Consider the following 18,387-nt stretch of genomic DNA (forward strand, 5'->3'; position numbering starts at 1 on the left):
CGGAGGAGACCGTGCGCTCGTACCTTGTTGCACCACCCCCTTCCCCAGGCGCTGCTAGTGAAACCTTCCCCGGCCCAGCTCGCTGCTGAGTACAGACCTGCTACTGCAGCCGAGTCCGTCCCAAGGAGGGACATCAGAGAGCAAAAAGGGAGGGCAGCCAAGGTTGGAGGCTCCGGCAGCGGCGGGGGCGGGGGGGGGGGGGGCGTAAATCCTGTGCAGTCCCCTTTGCAGGGGGCAGCCCGGGGGGCAGCAGCTCAGCACAGTGCCCCTTTCTGGAGTTGCCCTGGTGGGTTCTTCCACTGTATACTTACTTGCTGTACCAGCCCCTGTTTGCTACTGAGAACCAAGAGCAGTATCTTTCCTGACTTGACAGCCTTTACAACCGCCTCTTCTAGGAAACAGTCCATCCCCCTCCAAAGCCCGAACCCTCCACCTCTCCGCCTGGTGTGCACACAATGGCACTCCCACACATTAGTGCCCAGCGTGGTTTAGCAGGTGCCCCCACCGGCTAAATGTTCGCCTACCTGTTTCAACGCCTAGGACAGGTGGCATTCCAAACAAGCTTCCGCCAGCTCAGGTGGCTATTATTAGTGGTGGAATTTCCACCCACAAAGGCTTTCCCGAGCTGTCCGTGGAGATGTTTTTACTCTCCTGTGGTGGCCTTCCTTGGATACAGGCTGCCTCCCCTCCCGTATACCTGTTCTTAGTTCTCTCTGCAAAGGAGGGGAAGGAGGGGAGAGAGGAGCCCCCAGACCAAGGCATAATTTGCCTTATTCCATCCAGATCAGAGCCTCGAATGGTTGAAAGGACCTCTGTGAGGGAATCTACTAGAAAGGAACCCGCTTTAGAGGCAGGCTGAGCTAGCTAGCCACTGGCAAGTAGCAGACCACAGCAGGCAGACCCCCTGGTCAAAGCATCAGCTGTTCCCCGAGGCCTTTAATTCCTCTGACGCAGCCAAGCTTTTCATTCCACGATTAGAGAAAAGGCCCGTGGGAGATGAAACTCAAGATGGAAGCTTGCATGAGGTATAAATGAGGGCCGCAGATTCCTTCCCTGAGAGGAGGTGTCTCGCTGGGGGTCTAAGACCTTGGTCCCGGGAAGGGCGTGGAGAGAGTGCCCTCACCACCTGAGCTGCTCCCCCTTTCAAAACCTGCTTTCAGAGTCAAGACCCCTGAAAACATAGATCATCTTTACATTGTCACCTACATATCTTAAAAAGAAACCTGTGCTAATGTGGAAACCAAGCCCAAATGTAGCTCTAAAAAGAGAGTTCAGAGTTTCCTGCCCCAGGCTGCCCCAGTCAGCGGTCCTCTGTGAAGATCAGCAAGGTGGCTTTGCAAAGCCTCACACCGAGAGAAAGTGCTACTTTCTCCCAAAATCTGAGCAGAAACACTCGGGAGTTAACTAGGAAAACTTTCCTAGCCTTCTACATTTCTCTGATAAATGACAGGAATCTCAGGGTCCACTTTTCCTCCAAGAACTTAAGGGAAGGTAGGAGTTTTGGGGGATTTCCAGAAAAGCATCTGGGAATCTTATTCTCCTAGGTTCTAGAGATGCCAAATGAGTGTCCTTCACTGTCACCTGACCTCCAGCCTGTTAAGGGGCAGCTGTGGAATGTGAGGAATTTGCTAATCGGCTTCTGGCAGGGTCCACTGCTCTAGAAACAAAGGTGTTACAGCCAGCCCACTCCTGGGGAGAGCCCATCGAGTCAAGGTCTGCAGAGGGCAGGGTGGGCTTCCCCCTGTCACTGGACCTCCTCCAGCTCCCTCCACTTTGCTGCCTCCTTCCCACCCCTCGGCCTCCTCCTTTACTTGCTTCCAGTGAGCAGCCCTTTCTGCTCATGGCGGAAGGTGACGCGAGTGGCAAAGATGAAGGGCCAACTGGTTGAGCTCGGGGTTTGCGCTCAGGGCATTCTTTGTTTCTGTCCTGATCTTTGACAGGAAGAGATACTTTTGTTCCTCTTATTTAGTCCCCTGACCCATAAGAAAAATCTGTACCTTTTCCGTATTTTTGCCCCCCTCAGCCCCCACTTCAGTCCTGGCCCAGGCCTCTCTGGATTCCCAGGCAGGACTGCAGGGGGCGGGGGGCAGCTATTAGTAGATGGGAGCCAACGCAAGACGCAGCAGACTGAGCTGGTCGGCAGAGCAGGACTCACCCACCTTTTCTGCTATCAGGAAGTCATAGCGAAGGGCCTCTCGGGTGCAGGCAGCGCCCAGCAGGAAGACGAATACAAGGTACAGAAACCACCTGCAAAAACCCCAAGAGTGGAGCAGAGCTTACAACCCCCCCCCCCCCGACTTCAGCCAAGCACATCCCAACCCACCGCACTCAGCCCCCCGGGTTCCCGCGGGGACCCGTCTCAGAAGGAAAGAGAAAGGCCAGTCATGAAGCCTCTCTGGCTTGTCTGAGGGGGCTCCCAGCACTATTTCCCCTCTAGCATATCTCTTGCCAAAGAATGTATGATTGTTTTGTCTCTTTGTTACATTAAAGAAGAAAGATGCACTGAGGGTGTTGGGAGTGGGGAACAGGAGACCCCTCTGGCCTCCAGGTTGCCTGGACTCAGGCAGGGGTGACCGGCAACCCCACAGCCCCCCTTTGCACCCCTGCAGACTTCTTAGTCCCACCGTTCCTTGGATCCCGGATGACAGAGAGCTGGGCCCAGTGTGAAAAGGGCAGCGGTGACCTGGCTCTGCCCCAGATGCCCTGTGACCTTGAATAAGTCACATGATCCCCGCGGCCTCATTCCCATCTGGGCAGTGAAAGGACGGGCCAAAGGTCCGTCCCGGGACCTCCCAGCTCTGACCCCAAAATGAGGCAGGACTCTTTCTTCTCTGTCCTTCCCAACACCCGAGCGTTCTCTGTGGCCTTCGTTCTCTTGCCAGCATGCAGCCCTACTTAACACACATCGGACTGGTGCTGTGTGCCCGACGCAGTAGGGCCACTCTAATAAGCTGAGAGCAAATTCAGCGTTTATGAAACGCACATAGTCGTATTTCGAAGTACCACACTTAAAGTAACACAGGCACTTTTCACTTCTCAAGTCATCGGCACGTCTACGCCTCTCACATCCACACAGTGAAGGCAGAGAAGCTTCTTCCTGGGGCACAGAGAGTAAAACAGAAGACTCTGGAAGGTCAGAAGCAGTTCCAAGGCCACTCAGTCTGCTCGTGTAGGTGGCGCGGTGGGAACTAAAACCCTGAGAGCCTTGGGGTGGTGCCGGGGAGGTGAGCTGAGGGGAGGCCAGCCTGCCACGTGTCTTCGCACACAGAGGCTGCGCCACAGTCTCTGGGGTACACAGGTTCCCATTATCCCCATTTTATGAGAAGGAAACAGAGGCTCAGAGAGCTAAGTACATTGTTCAGCATATCACCCAGCCCCCCAGCAGCAGAGCTGGGGTAGAAACCCCAACCTGACGGCAGAACTCTTCACCTTTCTGTTCCTCCCAACAATCCTGGAAAGTCAATGGTTAAAAAATCCCCAAGTTCAAAATGGAAGTGGGGGAGGAGGAGGGGCAGGAGGCTGAGGAGAAAGGAAAGAAAGGATTCATCCTCCTCCTCCTGCATTCCCAGGCAGGGGGTCTAAACCCACCAGACGTGAATTTTCCAGCCGGCTGAGTGTTAAAAGGAGAATTGGAATATGAAATAGATTGGCCACAGTTGGGGCACTCTCAGAACAAAGGGGCAATCCCCTCTTTTGCCTCGGGTTTTCTCTCCTTCTCTCCAGTGGATTGCCACCAGGGGAACTTACTTACGAGATGCCAACAGCTGCTAGGGAGCCCAGGGGGATGCTGGCAGCGGGCTCCCGGAGGTCACCCCCCATGTTGAAACCGGCCATGACTCCTGAAAGACACCCAGACAGGGGAGAGGGGTGAGCAGTGCACTCCACTCCATGAATCACCTTCCCCTCGTCAGGGCCCTCTCCTGGAAGCTATCCCATGGCAAGCCCTTCCATCTGCAGTTCTGGCAACTGATTTTCTCAATCTCCCCTGGCAACTGGGGAGGCATCCGTGGGGCATGAAAGGGACCTTTGTGGATTGGATGATGCTTGGGAGGAAAGCCCTGCTGGCTACAAAAGCATCTTGTGGCCCAGTGCAAAGTAATGAGGGTGAGTGAGACATCTGGCAGGCTGCACAAAGGTCCTGTGGCCACATACTGAGCTCTGCCACCCCCTTCTCCCCCAACTCCCTGGGGAGGCTCAGCCTTAGCAAAGCACCTGCTGCCCCCTCCTCCACTCAGCTCCTTGCCTCTGCTGCCCACTGACTGCACTGGGGTTTAGGTGTCCTGGGAGCAGGTCCCATCCAATAGCCAGGGCCAGAGACCAAGGGGCTCTAAACAAGTTCCAAAGAACCATCGTGATGCTACCAACACTGAGTCACAAGCTCCTCTTCATCATTGCCTCTATTCCCCACGAACACTTGTGAAAAGTCATAATTAGTCAAGATGGGGAGGGAGGACACCATGTGGGATGGTGAGAGGGGTCATCACCTCTGTCCGTATTCACCCACAGGAGAAACCAATAAGACAATATGTTCTGAACATCAAAAGCGGGTCCAGCCCACAGGTGCTCTACAGCCCTGGTCAGGAAGGTCTCACAGAGGGGCAGGTGCATCTCAAATGTGGCCTTGTGAGAAGATTTACATAGGCTTAGAGAGAGAGATGGGTCTAACGCCATCATTATGGGTTGAACACCTTCAACCTGACAGTGCCTGGGCTAATGCTTTCCATGCATTTTTTATCTTGTTCAATCCTTACAACAACCACATCAGAAAAGCAGAATTATTTCCCCTATTTTACAGAAAAGGAAACTAGTATTCAGAGAGGTTAATTAAAGCGGCCTAAGGTCACACATTTACTAAGTGGGAAAGCTAGGCTTCAACCCCAGTCTGTCTGACTCTGAAAATTCTGTTCCAACCAGCCCTGCTAAAACGCTTGCAGAAGCGCAGGTAAAATGGGGGTGAAGTGAAGATGTGGAGGCAGAGAGTTAACGGGGGCCTATTTCCAAGGGTGCCCTGAATGGGGGACCCGCACTGGGACCTGCACACGCATTGACCAGCAATTCCACTCCTGGGACTTCCACCTTGAACAGTCAAGGATATGAGTAAAGTGTAGCCAAAAATGTTTATAAAAATGCTTGTCTATACTAGTGAAAACGAGAAACAACCTAATATCTACAAGTAGGGGATTGGCTACATAAGCGATGATACATCTTTCACTAAATACCAGGGCTCGGCGTTGTCGGACATATGTTGTGACACAGAAAGATATTTAAAAAGCTATTGTTTCATTTTCAGATACATATTATAAAACAGAACATGTGGTATGATCCCACTGTTGTAAAAAAAAAAAAAAGACAACAGACAAATGTATGCATGGCGGGGGGAAGGAACCAGGACATATTTTAAAATGCTAAACATTTTCAAATGTGTTGGTGATGGAAAAACAGATCATTTTTCATTTTCTTGCTTAGATTTATTGTCCCAATTTTCTACAGTGATTGTTTTGAAATGGGGGCTTCTTAAAGGGCTTTTTGTTTAAAATGCCACATTAGGCATCTTCTCTTTCCTCTTGTTTCCCTTCTTCCCAAGATCCTATTAAAGGGTAGGAAGGGGGAAATGCATCCATGCCTATAAGCAAAGAGGGTTGGGACGGGGAGCCGTGAGTAGAAGAAAGGTTGCTACAGATGTCTGGCACATAGAGAATGGAGAAAATGACCCAGCGTGAAAGGGGAGGAAAGGAAAGCCTTAGAAAACTTCTCTAGAGGATCTGGATAAACCCAAGGAAAACCAGGGCTGCTAGTGTAGATGTTTGCACCCCAACGAAGCCCTCCTCAAGGACTGGCCGTACTCACAAATGAGCCACAGTCAAGTCCCCTTCAGGGATGCAGACCTACACACACTATAGCCAGGAAGCCATGCCAGCAACCCAAGATTGCCAGGGGTGTGATGAAAACCAGCAACGAATGCATGCATGATAAAAATAGAACAACCTGGGCTGGAAGGAACATATAAATCAGAACACAGATGAGAATTTTGAAGAAAATACAATTAGTAGCTCCAGACACATCCAAGAAGAATATTCTCTCTATAAAGCAAGGTGCCAGGAAAACAAAAATAATCCAAGAACAAAAAAGAACTTTTGGAAATTACAAACATGATCACTAAAATTAAAAATGCAACAGAAGATCTGAAAGATAAAGTTAAGCGAGTATCCCAGAATTGAGAACAGAAAGATAAAGGGGTACGAAACTGAGCAAAGCCTGGGAGAAACGGAGGGGCTATCTCAGAGTTACAGCATCCAACTAACGGGAGGTCCAAAAGAGAGAACAGAGAAAACGAAGGAAATAACCAGATAAATAAACCAGAACTAAATAATAAATAACCGGAAATAAATGTCTTCAAACTGAAGAAGACACAAGTCTTCAGGTTGAAATATCCCATAGAATAGACAGCACAAAGAACAAAATTTAAAAAGCCCATACCTAAATGTGGCATTGTGCAATTTCAGGAAAAATCCTAAATATTTCCAAAGGTAAAAAACTGAACACTTATAAAGGAACAAAAATTAGACTTCTCTTTGGCAACAGTGAATGCTAGGAAACAATGGAGTGCCGATTTTAAAATTCTGAGGAAAAATTATTTGAAACTACAATTTTAGCCAGATTACCAATTAAGTGAAAGCAAAGTTACATAGACAAGGGCTCAAAAAATTTACCTCCACATATCATTTCTGAGGAAGCTACTAAAGCATGTACTCCAGCAAAATGAAGGAGGAAAACACGAGATTGAGAAAAGAGTGGTGATGACTCAGGGATGGAGTAAAGTCCCAGAACCACCATCGTCACTGCGTAGAAACCAGCAGGGACTGAGGCAGAAGGCTGGAGGCCCCAGGAGGCGTGCCTCTGGATAGGAACTGGATTCAACCCAATGAACAGTATGAGTAACAAGCTGAATGATTTTAAAGACATGCTAAACTGCATATCTTGGCAACAAGAGAAAAGAAAGTTTATTGAAACTCCAGGAAAAGTGAAAAAGAAAGTCAATGTCTAAATATGACTCAAACTAAAATGTCATGACATGATTTTACATAACTAATGGAATATAAGAAAAAGTAACCCATTTGACCATGATATGAGGAACATTCTCTCCTAAATGGCACAAGGACTGCATCAGAATCAAAGCAAAAGAAATGGAATTCTAGCTACTACTTCACTCTTCACCGAATGACAGCTACCTGGTCATAACAGTGTACATGTTTACTGTTTTGTTTTGTTTTTTTTTAACTTCTAAAAATTGACTATAGACAAAGCACAGAGGACATAGCTCTAGTTATAAAATAGAATATGAATATCATCTACCTCAACAATGTAGAGGTGAAGCTGGTATTAGGAACCAATACTAAAAAAAAAAAAAAGAAGAAGAAGAAGTAGAGGGAATGTAAAAAGCACTAATATCTTCATTTTAGTAGTGCTGAAAAACAAAAATATTTGTCCCATGACCTTTTACTCAGGTCTGGATTGGCCCTTACAAGCTTCAATTAGTTAAATAAGAAAACCTGAAAGATGATTCTAATAATGCCTTTCAAGCTAGCCATTACATTTGGAAAGTAGGTAAAGAAAAGGCTAGTGAATATATACCAGTTGCAATAAATTTTAAACTAATTCTAAACTTCTTCTGTATCTTGTTATCATAAAGGAGAATTTCTAAGCATTTGCTAAAAAGAGCAAAGAAATTTCCAAGAATATTGAGCAGTTTGTCTTTGAAGTTATAAAGATTGTTAACTTATAAACTTAAGATAAAAAAACTTTAATAGATTTGAGTGTGTGTGTGTGTGTGTGTGTGTATGAAACTGTGCTTGTTCACTGAAAGTTGTAGCTACAGTTTTCGTGGCATTTTGCCTACTCGCCCGCTAATTGTCAACTCGTTATGGCTTCTCTCATATTGTTCTAAAACGCAAATATAGAAGGATTGTGTAGATTCCTCCCAACTAGGGATTCCCTTAAGATAACTGAAGTATTCCTTGTAAAAATATTTTACACATAAAATAAATATGACCCTAATACATTAATCTTAAAACACAACACTGAATTTCAATTTCCCACACCAATAATAAAGAGTGAAGGGATGTAGCTCAAAACTGATAAAATAACAGAGATCTAAGAATATTATTTAAAATTAAAAAGGTAACAACAACAAGAAAGCAATGTAACTATCAAAAATTAGGAAGCGGATGGAGGAGCATGTAAGTAAGTGAAACTCCATTTCCTAACATGGAGTCAATAGTTTATGTCTTTCATTAATCAAGTTACAGGTTCAAGCTTATTGCTTGGTAATCTACAGCTAGCTCCCAAAGTGCTAAAAATGATTAAAAGCGGTTGCCCCAATGGGCTATCTGGGGTTGCGATGGGTGGGGTGGGAGACTACTGCTTTCTATCATAAACACTTCTGTAGGATTTTCTTTTTTGTCATGTGCAGAACTTATCTGAATCACAAAAGGATGCCCAGGACCTGCCTCACTCTGACCAGTGTTCCTAGGACCCGATCCTGTCACTGAGGCTCTGTTCAAAGGCTAGGGCTTCATTGCTCGCTCCCAGAACTATCTGGTGCCAAGGGCATCCCTGGCCAAATCTCCACATTCACCTGACTCCCAGACCCCACTAACTTCATCCACTAACAGCAGCCCTTCCTGGACCTCCTAAATTCTGACCCCCTGCAAAGGTTCCCACCTGTCACCACATTTACTGGTACCTCACCTGGCTGGCCACATTCCTTCCCACCATTGACAACAGCCTCATTCTGCACCCCCCTCCACTCCCCTAGCAATTTTATGCCCATTCATTCAGCATTGTGAGATTACATACTGCTAATTACTCTTTGCCATTTTAGTACCTCCTATAGTTCGTCACATAGATGCACATTTGTGCATCTTCCATCAGATCATTTACAAAGACCCACGAGAACTGCACTGGTATATATGCTCTGTCTAGGAAAGTGATTGATTAATCCTAACTGCTTCCTGCTTGCAAACAGGTTCTGCATCCGTAACAAAAGCCCTTTTCTTCTCCCACGAATCCCTCACACAGTCGACAACACAACGTTTGATCACAGGGTCTGTTAGCTAGCCTGGTGTGGGGTGCACTGGGATCCTGGTCAGTGGGAGCAGAGACAACAGATATGGGCAAGGCCATCCTCAGGAATGGGCCAGACCCAGACAGCCAGGAAGTTGGCTTTGTTGGCTCTGTTCTTTGACAAAACAGAGAAGCCAGAAGGGAGGTAGTCAGTACCACCAACACAATGCACCAAAGCCAGGGAAATGCCTGCTAGGCGGGTCATTCCTGTTAGGCTAACGTGGGCAGACTGATGTGGGTGTTCTGTGCGCACCTGTTAGATTGGTTTGCACACTGATACTGTCGTTTGCAGAATTTCGCCCTTGTGTGACTACATGATTCCTGAGCAGATGATCACCAGTTTTGGTGAATTAGAAATTTCTTGCTTGTCAGTTGGATCTAGAAAAATTATTTTGATTTAGTAATTCTTTATGCACGCTTGTCAAGTATTACAGAGATTCTCTAGTTTGGCTTTCCATCTGCTTCTGGTGCCATTTTAAGATATTATCGTTAATGGTAGAGCTGGATTTAGTGGGTGTAATATAACAAATACTATTTCTCAGAGCATTAGTATCCAGATGTTTTACAGGTATTAAAAAAAAAAGCTTGGCGGGCGCCTGGGTGGCTCAGTTGGTTGAGCGACTGCCTTCGGCTCAGGTCATGATCCTGGAGTCCCTGGATCGAGTCCCGCATCGGGCTCCCTGCTCGGCGGGGAGTCTGCTTCTCCCTCTCCCGCTCCTCCCTCTTGTGCTCTCTCTCTCTGACTCTCTCTCTCAAATAAATAAATAAAAAAAATCTTAAAAAAAAAAAGCTTGGGAAAATCTTGATTAAACAAGATTAGAGAGGTGTTTACTGCTGGACTTATCAGTGCCTACAATATGCTAATTTCATTGTCCACTCTAAGAAAAGAAATGTAACACACAGTGTTTCCCAAAACTTATTTAACAATATTACACTTTTTTTTTTAAATAAAAAACTTTATTCATTACTAGTGTTTAAGGGAACACAGTTTGGGAAACACTGTGTCCGTTTTATAATTACTATTTAATCTTTATGCTTTTCTTGGGAGGCTTCCTAAAATCGCTTAAAATGGCTACTTAGAATAACAATTCTTAAAGCTGGAAGGTGTCCTAGAGGTCATCTACTCCAACCTCTTATTTTACAGATGAGGAAAACAAGGCCCCAAAAGAAGTGATTTTGCCCAAGTTTCATCAAGTCTCCTGATCTCAAATCAGTGTTCTTTCCGCTATGTCACAGAGTTTCTTGGTTTCTAACACCCATACTTTTCTCGGATTTCCTTTTATAACAGAGAAACTGTATGATTCATTTGGGGTTACTCCACCATGAGAAGGCTGAATTTATCAGTTATGATCAGCACTTGACACACTGGTTTACCCTCAGGTACTTTCATCACCAGTTCCAAATCACTAGTCTGTGCCTCTCCAGGGTATTTCCCCTCCTCGTAGGTCTTAAACTTCCAGTTCCAGGAAGCAGTTAATCGCTTTACCCGAAACCACATTTCTCTCTGCATCAGGATGACAATATAGTCCATGCATTGTTACCACGTGACTTCGGTAAACAGCTTCCTTCATATGGTTAAGTCTTCTGACTTGGTTTTCTACCCTAGTTCCGCAGCCTTTTAGCAGATGCTTATTGTCTCGGCTTTTATATATATGTAACATGGCGTCGGCCAGCACCTTGCCCGCTTAGGTTTATGGGGCTAAACTTGCAGCGCCACCCATAGTCTCCTGGGCACTGACATTATGCCTCCAGTTTGGGTGGGTGGCACCAGGTGAACAGGGCTTTGGGCCTGGTGCCACATCGCCAAGGTCAGACCTAACAACAGGCAGAGATGGCCGGGAGAGAAACTCATCCCCTCTACATCTCAACAATACGCCTGCGGTTAAAAGATCCAGTATCAATGTCAAGTAACCACTTGCTTACAACATTTGCGAGACTGTGGCCGTGTCCTTCTGCCCCCAGTCAACCCCCGCTCACACAGATCAAAGCCTTTACTTGCTGCATTTCATCACAATCCCACTTCCTACCCTATTTTCCTCTTTGTTGCTGAAAATGAAAATTAGAAAGGGGGTAAAAAAGCCTACTAGTTTTTCTAGGCTTTTTTGGTTTCTGTTAGTTGTTCATTAAAGGACTACTTACTCTTTCTCAAGGAGCTCCCAAGCTTCCTCCTGGGAGCTTTTCAATCCACATCTGTGTCCTTAGAAACCTTTAATTTTCTCCTCCAGCTCTACCTTAATTGTTTCTCTGCTGCCTATTTTCTCTCTTCTTTGAAGTTCATGAGTTTATTCTTTTTCTTTATCACGAAGGCAGAATATCCATGCACTAAAGTTCCCACACCTTGTCTGTTGCCTTTTGTGCTGAAGGAAGCAGTCTGCTACTGTTTGGGGGCAGTGTGGCTCGGAGCCTCGGGCTCCTCATCTGCAAACGGGGATCAGACGCTTTACCTGGCGGGGCCGTTGTAAAGTTAGGAGGAACGGTGCCTGGCACCTAGTAGGTGCTGAATAAATGTCCACGCAGGAAAGACGGGCTCCCCTCCTCACTTGGAAATCCCCTGGGTTCCTAAGGACCCTGGCCGTCCCTCCTTACCTTCCACCTGATTCCCAAACCCACTCCCTCCGCACACCTGGCTTATTGGCTGGTTTGTTTAGCGGCTCCCGCAGGAAGCTTTCCTCTCCTCTTGGCTTCTATTCTTGGAGGCAGAACTTGTCAGGCCCCACCCTCTCCATGCCTGAGAGACTCTGCTGAGACACATGGCGTCTCCTGGAACACTGAAACGCCAGGATTCAGGCAAGCCTCGCTGGCCTTGCTGGCAGCTCCCCAGGCCTGTGCATTCTCCCTTCCGGCATCCTCTGCAAAGTAATGGGAAGCAGTGCGGTTCACCACTTACTGTCCGGCTGACCTCTCTGTGTTGTTGTTCCCTCATCTGTAAAATGCAATAATAACCGAACCCATGGAAGGATCCAAGTTCTCTGGGGTCTGACACTTTAAAAACAATACAGACTTATGAATATGAAATTAAGAACAGGGCTTTAGCAGGAGCTCCCGCAAGGGAGGGACCCCTCAGCCTGGGCTTCATTACCGTCATGCTAAGTCTGCGCCTCACTGGAGCAGAGGGGCTGTGTGGTGAGGCCGAAGTGAGAGACCGAGTGTAAAGTGCTCAGCACGGCGCCACGCATAGTGGGCTGTTGTAATACTAAGGATTAGTATAGATACTTATAATAATTTTGATGAAATTATAAGTTAATTCGATAAATAGAATTATTAAAAAAAACATGTATAATAATTATAAAGCTTCCTTTTCTCGTGTTCCTGCTCATAAGAATGCAGTGGGGTGAGCCCCAGCTTCAGCCTGCCCTTACTTGAGGCTCTCTCCTCCTTAAACCTGGGAACCCCATTCTCAGTGAATTTCCATCTCCTAGTTCTTCCCTGTATTGTGGCCCCTGATCCCTGGAGTGGCCGTGTGTGTGTGTGTGTGACAGAGACAGAGAGAGAGAGAAACAGAGGGAGAGAGAGAATCCCGTGGGCACCGAGGTTGGTTTTTCAGGGCAAGTTTGGCAGCGTAGCTTGGAGAAGGAAAGCACTTAAAGAAACAAAGCAAATGCAGAATCTCCTCCAAGGCCCCAGCCCCACCCTGTAGCCACTACCACAGGGTGTCACAGGGTGTGGCCGACTGCAGGGAGAAGGACAGAGGGACAGGCCTCATAAATCCAGAGACGCCACTGAAACCTAGTTTTCAACTGATCCTTACAGGAATTGTCCTACCCTTGAGATAAAATATCTAAGTAACTAAAATAATATGTCTCTGACTGGAGGTGGGGACAGAGTGGGGGGGACTTGTGTTTGTTCTTCCAAACTCCTCTCCCCTCTCCACAGCGTGGAGGTTCTCTTGTTCCAGAAGAGGATGGTGTTGGAGGGAGCCCCGGCCATGACTCACTCAGAGCTAATCCTTGGCAAATCCATCACCATGGAAACTGCCAATCATCCATGCTTTTCATAGCTTAACAGAACATCTGCCAGGGGAAGCCAAGTGATACAAATTGTTCGTCCTGCCTACCGTGTTTACACTGGGGCCCCTGGCAAACAGAGAGCGAGCCCGGGAGGCAATGCTCCATAGCAGAATGGTGGCCCAACCCCGGTCACTAATTAGCTGGGTAACCTTTAGCAATCCTTCATAAGTCTCTCTCTGCTCCTCCTTCCCCAGGTGCTCACATAAAGGATCAGTGATTCTCAACCTGGTTGGGCCAAGGGGTGGTGGGAGGACCGGGAAGAGTATCTCCTAACAGGGGTGCGGTAAAAAAAAAAAAAAAAAGCTTGTGTAGTTTCTTCAATATTATAATTTTATATTTGGAATTTTATAAAATAAGATTTTCATAATTTAAGCTATAGAATATAAAACTTGATTAATATTCTTAGGTAGCAATCTGTCTCAAAGGAAGGACAAGTACACCCTTCTCTGGTCCAGGGGGCGCATATCAGAATTTCTAGTGTAGGTGAGGATTTTAGTATCATTATCAAAAATGAATATGGGTTGGCCGCCATCATGAACGACACAGTAACTATCCAGACCAGGAAGTTCATGACTAACCGACTACTTCAGCGGAAACAGATGGTCATTGATGTTCTTCACCCCGGAAAGGCAACAGTACCTAAGACAGAAATTCGGGAAAAACTAGCCAAAATGTACAAGACCACACCAGATGTCATATTTGTGTTTGGATTCAGAACCCATTTTGGTGGTGGCAAGACAACCGGCTTTGGCATGATATATGATTCCTTGGATTATGCAAAGAAAAATGAACCCAAACACAGACTTGCAAGACATGGCCTGTATGAGAAGAAAAAGACATCAAGAAAACAGCGAAAGGAACGCAAGAACAGAATGAAGAAAGTCAGGGGGACTGCAAAAGCCAATGTTGGTGCTGGCAAAAAGTGAGCTGGAGATTGGACAACAGAAGGAGTAAAGATGCTGCAGTGGCTTTATCTGGTTGTGCAGATTTTTCATGAGAGGATCAATAAACTAAGAATGTTAACGTGTAAAAAAAAAAAAAAAAGAATGTGGGTTAAAAAGACAAAAAGTTGAGATCTGCTGAACTTGCTGATCTCAAATGTGAGTCCCGCTCAGACCCAGGGCTACTGTGTGGCTCTTCAAACCTCAGGCTGCTAATTCCTTGCTGGAGGGAAAAATACTGAAGCGGGGCCCACCACTCTCTGCCCCCTCTCAGACCAGGCATACCCTCTCTTTCTAAGACACCGGGCCTGGAGAGGCAAAGGAGGGGAACCATGGAGCAGTGTGGAGGGGGCCCAGCAGGGTCACATTACTGACACAACCTCCTAGGGGTGCCCCCTGGAGTACTGCCAGCCAAGGAGGACCACAGCCCCCCTGCCCCCCCAGGTGTGACTGCCCACCTGGCATCTGGGCCCAGGGTTTCTTGACCTGGCCTTAGGACTCATTGCCAGGCCCAAGGAAACGCTCTGGTGGGAAGCCTCTTGAATGTGTGCTCCTCCTATGTGTGGGAGGGAGGGCTGGACAATATTTTCAAATGTTAGCTTTTTTAAAAAATTCCCTCTATTTCTTTTCCCCCTTGCCTTTTCTGTCCATTCAAGAGGAAGTTGACCTCTACTGTATTGCCTTGAGGGAGATACAAGGCAGGAGGAAGCAGAATTTGCCGGGACTCTGTTTTGGGATCTGTTTCTCCAAAGCCTGAGCACTTAGGAGATTTTAAAGAATCAAGGAGGTAGAAAAGAAGCCGCAGCATGGGGGGACCAGAACAGACTTTGGTACATAGTTTGCGGGGTCCAGTGCAAATAAAAATACAAGATCCCTTGTTCAAAAATTACTAAGAATTTTAGCAACCGTAAATCATTAAACCAAGCACGGGGCCCTTCTAAGCGTGGGACCCAGTGTGAATGCATAGGCGTGTGCCCATAAGGCTGGCCCTGGATGAGACTGTCCGCCATACTGTTACAGAAGATTGTCCCCGGAGCTGGAGGCAGGGAGAAAAGGTCGCACAGGATCGGGAACAGTGTGGACCTGGGGCCCACTCTTTGCCAGCACTGGCGGGGACCCCATACGACCCTACAAAGGAGGGCCTGGGAAGTGCATAGACTCTAAGCACAGGGCTCCCGGGTTCAGATTTCTGGTCCTCAGAAGTGGTCCAGAAGCAGCAGAGAGCACGTACCTGAAGGGATATGCAGACAGGACAATAAGAGAGTCTGGCTCTGTGTCCAGTGATGAAAAGCCAGACATGCCTTGGGACTTGGTAAGACCCTAAGACCCTGGAACAAACTGGCAGGGCATGATGGAGGCATGATGAACGACTGACATCAGTTTTCAGTCATCCTGGCAGAATGAAGGCTTAGAGTCAGAGACTAACCCTTTGCATTTCATAAGAATGAAAGGGATGTGCTACTTCAGGCACATCTGGATTTGTGGACCGAGAGTCTACCTGCCGCTACTGAGGCCTGGCTCGAAACTCACTTCTGTGGCCAGGGAGAGATAAGGCTTGGACCAGAGTGGTCAGGTGGCAGAAGTGGAGAAAAGTAGGAAGTATAGAAGACCCTCCTTTAAGAGGAAAAATTGGCAGGACTTGGAGGGTACTGGTAAGAAAGAGGACATTATCATGAATAACTCCCCATTACTGGCATGAGCAATTGTCCGGATGGAGGTGCCCTTTCCTGAGATCAGGAGTAAAGGAGAAGAACCAGTTGGAGGATGGGTGGGTGGGATGGGCTTGGTTCTGAACATGTTGGGTCTGAGATGCCCAACAGATGATGTCATGTAAGCAACCGAGTATATGGTATGAAGCTTAGAGAAGTCTGGGCTGGAGGTACAAGTCTGAGAGTCATCAGCATTGTGAGCGGCCACCGAACAGTAGGCATGGATGAGATTCTAAAGGAAACAGAGAAAGAAGAGAAGAGGGCCGAGGCGTAGCCTGAAAAACCCCCACGTTTATTGGGCAGGCAGAAGAGGATGTACCTATAAAGGCAAGTCAGAGGCGCAGGAAGCAGACAAGGAGGGCGCTCCATCATGGGAGGCAAGAGGAAAGAAGGAGGAAGTGGATGTGGCCCATTTGAATGCCCTGAGAAGTTAGAGATGCTCACTGAACTGAGTAGCATGGCAGCCACGGAAGATTGGGAAGAGCCATTTCAGTGGTGAGGCCGGTTTGGACTTCCAAAAGAAGAGAGTGGACAAGTTGAACAGGAGGCAGGAAATGGAGACACAGGAGCACAGACAAAGCCCAGGTGTTTGGCAGTGAAGAGGAGTGAAAACTCACCACGGCTAGAGGCAGGAGGGTGATTCAGGAAAGCTGGCTAGGGTGATTAATGTTGTTCATTTTCTTCAGTTGCACAGCTTTACTGAGGGGTAAGTATCACATGATAAGCGGCACATGTTTAAAGTGTAAGAATCTGGAATGTTTTCACATATGAATATACCTGTGAACCTATCACCATCGTCAGGAATAGAGTTTCATGCCCCGAAATTTCCTTGTCCCTCCCTCCTGCCCCCCTCACCCCTATTCCCCATCCACTGATCTGCTTTCTGTTACCATAGTTTGCATTTTCTAGAATTTTACGTAAGTGGAGTTTTACACAGTTTTACCCTTTTAAAAAGGTACTCTTTTTTTGTCTGACTTCTTTCACGAAACATCATTATTTTGCGACCATCTATATTGTTGCACGTACCAAGAGCTCATTCCTTTTTATTGTTGAGTAGTTTTATATGGCATGGCTATATCCTAATTTGTTTACCTATTTGCCTGTTGACGGGTATTTGAGTTGTTTCCAGTTTGAGACGATTACAAATTAAGCTGCTTTGAACATTCATGCACAAGTCTAGATGAACACAGGTTTTCATTTCTCTGCAGTAGATAACCAGCAGTGGGAATGGCTGGGCGTATATTTAATTTTTTTTCTTTTAGGCCTACTGCACCTGGTATTCCTAGGTGGCTCCCATCCAAATACCAATCTGGCACAGCCCTGCTTAGCTTCCAAGAACAGACACATTTAGGGTGGTATGGCCATAGACTGTTCAATTTTTAAGAAATCATCGTCCGGTTTTCCAAAATGGTTGTACCATTTTACTTTCCTATCAGCAGTGTACGAGAGTTCCAATTTCTCCACATCCTTGCCAACACTTAGCATGGACAGCCTTTTAAATTTTCAACATTCTAGTAGCTTCTCCTCTTTTTCTATCCCCATCCTATTTGAGGAGAGGATAATGAGCAAGGAAACAGCCACATGTAGGCAGAGGGAGGAGGGGAGGCAGAAAAGGAGATAAAATCAGCCACACTCCAGGGTATCCACACTGCGTGATCAAGAGTAAAATGCTTCCCTGAGTCTGTGCTCTGGGACAAGCCCAGTCACTAGCAAATGGTTATTTCTTACAGATATTTGGTTTACATGTTAGCTTACTACCTTCCAGGCCAGGGCCCAAAGCCTAAGACAAGAGTCCTAGAGGGACCTCAGCTTTGGAACGTTCCTCCCTGGCCACTGGAGAGCCAGAAAATGGGGAAGGTGGGGTAAGGAGATTCATTCACTGCCCGCGGGACCTTGGTCTCACCCACACCCAGTACAGTGAGAGGACAATAGCATCTCTCTGTCCCCTGGGAGAAGACACACAGGTTGGGGTAGAGACAAGGGGAGTTTGGGGACCAACTTTACACTCGGTCTGGGGTGGAAGGGGTAGCTTGTCCTGCTGAGGAATCCATCCTGTTCAGCCCTAAAGAGGAATGTGTCTCTATTAACGAGGCCAACAGGTTTCAATACATAGGTATGGAGCATAAGGAAGATGAAATAATGTGGGAGGCCTTCAGGAATTATGAACAAGGAAACTCCGTTAAGAGATTTTTAGTGAAAGCTAAAGCCGTCTCTAAAGTCAGACATAGATATACATCCTAGGGACACATTCAGGCCACTTATAGTACTGAGCTTCAGAAACCAAGCATCTGTACCCCTCATGTGGGAGTGGGAAGGAACCCAAATTACTATACCTGTAGCCGCCGGGAAGAATACCCCAAAGACAGTGAAGAAAGATTCCCCGGGGCTGTAATCTGGCAGAGTGTTGTTCTGGAGCAGTTCCCGTGAGTAGCCCACAAAACCGTGCTCTGAAATAACACAAAGAGCAAAATGAGCCAAGTGATCAGGTAGTGATCCCAGGGTCCTGGGATCGAGCCCCACCTCGGGCTCCCTGCTCAGCATGGGGGGTTGGGGGGGGCGGGGAGAGGTCTGCTTCTCTGCTTCTCCCTCTCCCGCCGCCTCTGCCCC

General features: G+C 47.1%; 2 protein-coding genes across 2 annotated transcripts in view; one reads left to right on the forward strand and one right to left on the reverse strand.

The window, feature by feature from the left end:
• SLC12A8 (solute carrier family 12 member 8) overlaps window positions 1–18,387 on the reverse strand; it is a 123,734-nt gene that overhangs the window by 44,819 nt on the left and 60,528 nt on the right. Inside the window, exons 5-7 of the mRNA XM_045902092.2 lie at window positions 18,114–18,227; window positions 3,752–3,839; window positions 2,160–2,247 (exon numbers count right to left, since the gene is read on the reverse strand). Of these exons, the coding sequence (XP_045758048.1) occupies window positions 2,160–2,247; window positions 3,752–3,839; window positions 18,114–18,227 (290 nt within the window). The remainder of the gene's footprint in view (window positions 1–2,159; window positions 2,248–3,751; window positions 3,840–18,113; window positions 18,228–18,387) is intronic.
• On the forward strand, window positions 13,660–14,171 carry LOC135361794 (small ribosomal subunit protein eS24-like). The gene has a single exon (XM_064572915.1). The coding sequence runs from the start codon at window positions 13,664–13,666 to the stop codon at window positions 14,054–14,056; it is 393 nt and encodes a 130-aa protein (XP_064428985.1). The 5' UTR covers window positions 13,660–13,663; the 3' UTR covers window positions 14,057–14,171.

Source organism: Mirounga angustirostris, unplaced genomic scaffold (genome assembly GCF_029215605.1).
Source record: "Mirounga angustirostris isolate CCGP_5_RB_7025 unplaced genomic scaffold, mMirAng1.0.hap1 SCAF_1, whole genome shotgun sequence".
Classification (NCBI taxonomy): domain Eukaryota; kingdom Metazoa; phylum Chordata; class Mammalia; order Carnivora; family Phocidae; genus Mirounga; species Mirounga angustirostris.

Coding starts and splice junctions, on each gene's coding strand:
- LOC135361794 (XM_064572915.1), top strand. CDS start 13,664: ATGAACGACACAGTAACTATCCAGACCAGGAAGTTCATGACTAACCGA.